This window comes from Nestor notabilis, unplaced genomic scaffold, assembly GCF_000696875.1.
Source record: "Nestor notabilis isolate BGI_N333 unplaced genomic scaffold, ASM69687v1 scaffold5205, whole genome shotgun sequence".
Lineage (NCBI taxonomy): Eukaryota > Metazoa > Chordata > Aves > Psittaciformes > Psittacidae > Nestor > Nestor notabilis.
Window position 1 is genome coordinate 75,792 of NW_009927797.1, and position 7,464 is coordinate 83,255.

Here is a 7,464-nt window from a genome sequence, read left to right on the forward strand (position 1 = left end):
CTGCCGATGTCCAGTGTGATATAAATGCTATTAAAGTACAGAAAGTACAGCTGTGTAAGACTCTCTGTATACTGAATCCAGATATTTCTAGGAGTTGCCCGGTTTTTAGTGCAAGGTCCTGTAAAATTTAATTGGCTGTGCTTTTCATTTATTTATTTTAACTCATTGTGTCAGACAAGTCCTAAATTTTCCATTGTTTTTGGGCTTTCTGGTATCCAGCTTTGCAGTTGTATGGTTTTGCAAGCTTTTGCACTCCCTTCCAGAACATAAAAGCTATCTTCTCAGGCATCTGATGTTCAGCTTTGTTACAAGATGGTGACACTACTTGAGGCCATGAAGTGTTCCATATTTTCTTTGCTGTAGTTTTGATTGCTTTTAATTTATTTTTTCTTTCCCCAAGAAGCAGTATGTATTAATGTTTACTCTTCATATGCTTTGCACATATAATACACTAAAGTCACTTTCAGAAGTGGTCATTTGCCTCTATCTCATGACTCTGTATGAGTAGCACTTCCTCTCAGTGAAACATCTGACAGCAGTTCTGAATCAGCAGCAAGTGAAGACCTCTAGGACAAAAAAAGAGTTACAGCAGCTTCTGGATGGGCTGTCTGCAGACATCTATGTACTGATAAGATAAGACAGGGTACACGTCTGAAAAACGTTTTTGATCAGATGATAATAGAGAGCAGGATTTCCCATAGGATATAAATAACTGAAGAAAGATGAGCAGAAATGCAATACTGTCTCCCAGCTTTCTTTCAAATTCTTGGTCTTTATGAGATTTGAGGTATCATGAATTTCCACCTTAAAAATTACTTCCTCAGAGACCTACCTACACTAATAACTTCATTAAAATGTACTAGTTCTTGGTCATGATTTTTAAATTGGTTGATTTGGTTGCCTAGCAGTTTTTCTGCAGCTATTTTTGTACTTTTAACTCTGAAATACCGATTAGAGAAGTGGGTTTTAACTCATGGTCTCACTTAAGAGGAAAAAAAATACCCAGACCCTAAGTATCTGCACATTCCATGTGTATTCCATTCACACGTTGCAGGGAAGGAAAACATAAAAATGGGGAATCTCACAGCAGGTTTGGGGTTTTACAATTAATAGAAGTGATTTCTTTAAAGATGTAATACAAGGGATAATTATAATACTGAATCATGTATATTCAATTTGTGTGTTGAGACTTTTCAATGAAAACGTATTCTGTGAAATTTATTTTTCTTTTAATTTCCTGAAGTCGTTTATTCTTCATTAAATTAATACAAAATCCAAATGTAAAAGAGTTGCATTTATTTACCATTGTTAATCTTTCTCTTATCTTTTGCAGTTGTTGTAAAATGCGGTGTTAATAGAGAATTCTCTGACTACTGTAAAATAGTTGGATTTTTAGAAAAATGTCTCAGTGCTGGAGGAAAGAATAAACTGTGTCTTTTCAACACCATAAGCAAATATTTAGCTACAGAAGTGCCATTTTAATGTCAAAAATAATGGTATTGCTGAAACCATGTATGCTTCCCTGAAAATTTAAACTCCGTGGTTGGATTCTGTCAGTTTTCAGTATCTTTATTAACTTTCACTTTTATTCAGTGCTCTCTATGCTGCTTTGTTGCATCATGTTATCTAATCTTTCAGGTTTAGTTTATTTCTTTTTGTCTATTTAAAACATGCCATTCTTGAATTTCTTTCTTCTAGGATATTATTTAAGGACAAAGACAGAAATTGGGAAGAAATTGAAAACAAGTTGCGAGCTGAAAGTGAAGTTCCTATTGTTAAAACTTCAAGCATGGTATGAATACTTATCTTTTCTGGGATTGATTGAGCCTCTTATCTAATTTCTAAATATCAGCACATACAGCATTTTGCTGTATGTGCAAGAAAATAATCTGTAGACACACTGCAATACAAGCACTCTTCAGTGAAAAATAATCATGTTGATTTGTGCAGAAGTAAAAACTAGGATACCAACTACAACTGCAGCTGATTCATGTAGTCTTCTTCCCCACCATCACCCACAACCACACCCCACACCCCCTGTAATTAGAGCCATTTCATGACCAGACTGAGTGAGAGTGTGAGGGAGCAGAGCACACATGTTGTTTCCTAGTACATTTCTCCTCTGCTTCTAAACATGGAGCACAGTTTGGAAGTGGGAGCAGGCAGAAAGTCCGGCTATATTATCCCATCTGGAGAGTCGTGCTGTTAAGAACATCAGTTTAGAGAGGCAGTATTCTGAGGGATGGATGGCAGAGAGAACTTCTCACATACTCGGACTGCTCAGAAGCAAAATGTGAACACATTTCCTCTGGCATTGAATTGCCTAGCACTTCTCTATTAGCTCATCATGAGCTAATAAACTCATCCAGATTGATTTTTTTTCTGGAAGTATTAAAAACTAGGCCTGTAATTTCTGCAGAATGGCATATTTTTTAGGAGAAATCATTACTAACTCAGTGTATTTAGTAGATACACTGTCTTCATTTTTGAGGGGTTTTTTTAAGTTTCATTTAGCAATTTACTCACAGAAGTTTCTACGTTTACAAATGTCGTTTTCTTTACCCACTTCCAGAATAAGATTGATGTTTGGTGTTTTGTATTCTAAATTCCTTGAATAGGTCTTTAAGGCATTCATTAAAAAAGAAAATGGTTAGTTGTATATTTATTTCTAAGCTCAGCATTTTACAATTTTTTTTTTCAATGAATTAAATTCATTGTTTGAAAATGTATGGGTTGGTTTTTTTTTTTGTCTGTGCGCTGATTTTCAAGTTTCTGCTCAGTTTTCAGAGCAATTTATTGTTCAAATGCAGTGCTTATTTTTACCACAGAATATTGTTAAAAGTTAATAAACTACATTTGTAACTGATGTTTGGTTTATTCTTGGGACATTTGTGTCCAGCTCAAATGTGGAATTTGTGTAATGACTTTGTAAAATCCAAGGTAATCAGTCTCTTTGCCACCCACAAAAATCACATTACTTAGTACAGAATGGGTTTCTGAAATGGATTAAATGGGTTTCTAAAATCAGTGCCTTTGAAAATTCTTAGCTTTTGAAGGCCACTGGTAGCTCTCCTCAGCATCTGGATTAACAGTATTCTTAGTGAGGGATCCTTAATTTGTAGGATTTACATATTTATAATATAAGATGTGGTACATTTACTGATGGTTGTGTTTCTGACTGCATTGCTGTGGCAACGTCTGTGTTAGCAAGTAGTGCAGCACAGAGGAGAAAAATCTGTAAGGCAGACGGGTGAGGAGGACCCAACATTGGTGTGCTGTACAGGGTCTCATGGGCATAGAGCCCAATGGTTACAGGCAAAATGCTGATGCCATCATCTTGCTATTCTGACTCACATGTGAACAAGGTTATAAATCACCCTATTGCATAAATACTGGGCTTGTACTGTAGCTTTCCTTTAAAGGTTTGCTGTTACTTTGCCCTGATTGTACAGAACTGTAGTGTCTAAGTCTGTGCTTGAGAAGAAGCATGCAAATGAGCAAGCAACAGAGTGAAGTTTGGTTGACGCTCCTTCAATGCAGAGGGGAGCTCTTGTTTTCAGAGTGGGGCATGGCTGTCCAGTCTCAAGCACTGCCACCCAGGACCTGTGGTGGACATGGCTGGGCCACCACCAGCAAAAGTGTTCTTGATGCTGGGAGGGACAACCCAAATAGCCTTTTGCAAAGGTTGGGTGGCGGGATTGTTTACTACTGACAGGTAGTTTGAGTCTCCTTTTCCTTAATGAAACATGTTTGTTTCTTTCCTAGGAAATATCATCAATCTTACAGGAGCTGAAACGAGTTGAGAAACAGCTGCAAGGTACTAATCTTTTTTCACTTTCCTCTTTTTTGGTTGCGTGCTTTAATTTTGATATATACGTATATATATATGTATGTATGTCACAAAAAAAATTATTGCCTTTAATTAAAATACATTCACAGTATCTGTTGCATACATTAATATAATTCCTGGCACGTTTGGTAAAGAAACATCGCTGAATTATTTTAAAAACAGAAGAGTATGATACCTTATGTTGGTGAGAAAAGGCTCAAATGAAAATTAGATAGTCCAGAAAATCCCAAAGGGATTTTTGAAACAATCTTAACAGAAATATTTTCATGGGTAAGTGTTGAAGTGTAGGTGATAGAGAATATGGAGATTAGTCTGTATAAAGTAGTGTTTATACATTAGTAATACCCTCATTGAACTGTGTAGCATAGTTCAATGCACTGGGACCATAATCTATAGGAAATCTCAAGAAAACTCACCTGTATCTGATCCAATAAAATGAAAATTTAGAATGAGCTCTTGACGTCTTCCTGTCAAACCACTGAATCCTCTCTTTGTAATTGTGGAGTCCACAGACCACAAAATAGAAAAGTTACTTTGCTTTTCACGTGCAAAGATTTAGCTGTGTATATAACAGAAAGAAGTATGTTGTGCTTACAAAGTCTGCTATTTGGACATATGTTCCATTTACCAAAATCAACTTAAAATCTTAGTATATTTTAAAAAGAAGTTGCAGTCTTATTTGTGTATTGTTTATACTTAGTTTAATTTGGAGTGGTCAAATGAATTAGTGGTCCATGTTTATGTATAATTCTTATTGTGTTTCTTGTTAATTTCCGGTATTTGTTATTTTTAGTATTCAGATTTAATCCCACACTAAGAGGCCATATCATTTTCTTGCATATGCAGTGGTCTTCTAATAAATGTTAGTACAGTTGTGGAAATCAAAAAAAGAGAGGTTTTGTTAAACATGACAAGTGTGTTAGTAGTATGATAAAATGAAATTGTACTAGGTGTTTCAGTTTGCCTTCCCTATGTGGGGGAAAGGGGACAGTGAGTCCATTGTTATGCATGAAATAGGGTAAATGACTGCACTTCTATACAAATTTAATTCAATCACAGAATTAGAAGCTATGAACATTTGAGTGGGGGTGTAGAATGAAGCACAATATAGTGGTAATGTTAGATAAAGAACTCCTTAAACATGACTAAAAATCCCATCTTTTGGTCCCTATAAGATAATCTTAGATGGTTTGTCATCTCTCCTTCCTGTTTTCATATCAGGCAGTGTTTAGTTTGTGTAGCTTCATTTCATCTAAAGCTTCACCTTTTCTTGATTGCTTAGCAATTAATTCTATGATCGACCCTGACGGTACCCTGGATGCTCTGAGCAACTTGGGATTCACCAGCCCCATCTTACCAGCTCAGCCGAAGGTGAAATCCAGTCCCGTTTCCCAAAGTACCCGCCCTCAAGTGCAGCCAAACTGCCAGCCTGAAGCTCGGGCTCTTCAACCCTCCACTGGCCCTGTTGCAGCGGAATTTGAGAATGCTGAATCTGAGTCAGATTTCAGCATACATTTCAATAGATTTAACCCAGATGGGGAAGAGGAAGATGCCACCCTGCGTGAGTGACATCTCCGTGTTGATACAAAAACCTTTCATGTGGAATGTTTAGGAATAAAGGAAAAAATATAATACTGGTTTTGTAATTTAAAAAAAAAAAAAAAAGCTTGGTCAAACAGCAGTTGTTTTATTAAACCAGTTTTCTTTAACTGTGATGCTTTGTTTGTCACACAAATCCTTTTCCAATCATAACGATATGCATAGATGCCAGTGTAGGAAAGCAGATTGTGGCAGGTTTGCCCTTTGTGGTTGTGTGCTTTGCAAAAGATTTATTAGTATCAGCAATTTTCCCTTAATAGATTTATTTCTTTTAAAAAGCCATGCAAGCAGTCTAACATTTAATGTTATCGAAACCCCAGATCTCCTTGCCAAGCTGCTCTGATGAATGGACTTCCTCCACTAAAGTTTGTACAGAACTGTTGAACAGTTACATTTGACTCTGAATTAGATGATTTATATAGGAAACATTATCTTTGACTACAATGACACATTACTGCAAAAGGTAAGACAGATTTTAGAAAGCATTCATTCTTATGTACTGAAAATCTCAAACAGTTCTGTGATTTATATAACCTTGTTGCTGCATAAATTTTCTTGGGGGTTTACAGAGTTCACGTATTATGTTTGCACTAAGATTGCTGGGAGTGGGAGGTGAACATATCGATATCAATAAACGGCAAACAGTGTTTTGGTGTACATAGAAAACGGATAATACTGTACTTGTATTATCATTGCAGTGTTTGATCCACTTTCTGAAAAGACTATTTGGCACTTTTTGGTCTTCTTCAAATGTCTTTTTGATGTTAATTAAAGTAGAAGTATTTCATATCTCATCTCTGTCCAAATGTTTGTTGGAACTAGGAAATAAATTTAAACATGGGGCATTTCAAAGCATATTGAGGCGAATTGACTTTCACCAATTCAAATGCAACATAGCTTACAGAAGAAATTACTGTTCCTTGGAACGATTGTGAGATGTAAAATTTTCTTTCGGGGACTTGGAAATAGAGTTGTCATAATTTGCTTCATCGATAGATTCACTCCCAAGTGAATGATTTGATTTGCTTCTGTATAATTTCCTGTAGTCTTGCTAGTAAAGCTGTCTCTGTCTTACATATTTAAAAGGATTCTGGAAGATGACTGCTAACATAGACATTTTGCTTATGCCACTGGAAAGCAAGTCTATTTAAAGTTTCCTATATAAGCCTATTTTCCTTATAAGTTGTCCCAGTAACTTAACATTTGGAAATAATAATAAAAAATAAAAGTAAATTACTTTGTATTTCCAGAACACTGTAATTTGGAGGAATGTTATTTCTGTTAAATGTAACTAATAGACTGGAATTTTCCTATGTTTGCATCAGTCTCTATATATTAAGGTTAAAGATACAGTTTTGCAGCTTTTATGAAATGGTCTTTAATATTTCAGCAATAATCCTAGATGACATTTGTTTTAAAAACAACTACTTTCTGTACACTTTTAAACTGTACAGGCTTTCAGAAGTCAGTGAAGTTGGACCAGTTAATAAAAATGCAAAAACTTTTTTTGTAGAGATGTAAAAAAAACAAAAAAAAAAAAAAAAAAAAACCACTAATCTGTTGTATAATGGATTTCATATTTTCTTTAAAAAAATTAAAAGCAAACAGCCTTCATGTATGACTATGCTCTACTCCAGCTAACTGTGGGAGCCTGGACTACACCAGTTTACAGTGGCTACAAGAGAAGTTTTAGAAGGTGCAGAAGGGCAAAAACAAATAGAAACTAGAGCTAGGCGTTAAAACTGAGTGTACGAAACCATCACTATAATTCCTTCTTTTGTTGAATGCTTGGGAACGTAATTTTTCTGCAGGCTCGAGTGGAAAGTAAGAAGTTACTGGGAAGGGTAAAAGCTGCAGGCTCTTCATGCGAGCTTCTGTTTGTGTTCTTTCAGGCGTTTATACCTTTACGTTCTGTAATAAGCATTTTGCATTACTATGTTCTTATTTTGTATGAACATGTTCTCCTTATTTATTTTTGTTACATTTATTATGTATGTTATTTTGTTATATGCATT

At 35.5% G+C, this 7,464-nt stretch overlaps 1 protein-coding gene across 3 annotated transcripts in view; it reads left to right on the forward strand.

The window, feature by feature from the left end:
• Positions 1 to 5,498, forward strand: part of CEP170 (centrosomal protein 170kDa) — a 72,692-nt gene extending 67,194 nt beyond the window's left edge. For all 3 annotated transcript variants that reach the window (XM_010014213.1, XM_010014214.1, XM_010014215.1), the window contains exons 17-19: positions 1,699 to 1,792; positions 3,766 to 3,817; positions 5,133 to 5,498. In XM_010014213.1, coding sequence (XP_010012515.1) covers positions 1,699 to 1,792; positions 3,766 to 3,817; positions 5,133 to 5,419 — 433 coding nt within the window. In that variant the 3' untranslated portion in view covers positions 5,420 to 5,498. The remainder of the gene's footprint in view (positions 1 to 1,698; positions 1,793 to 3,765; positions 3,818 to 5,132) is intronic.
• The last annotated feature ends 1,966 nt before the right edge of the window (positions 5,499 to 7,464 follow it).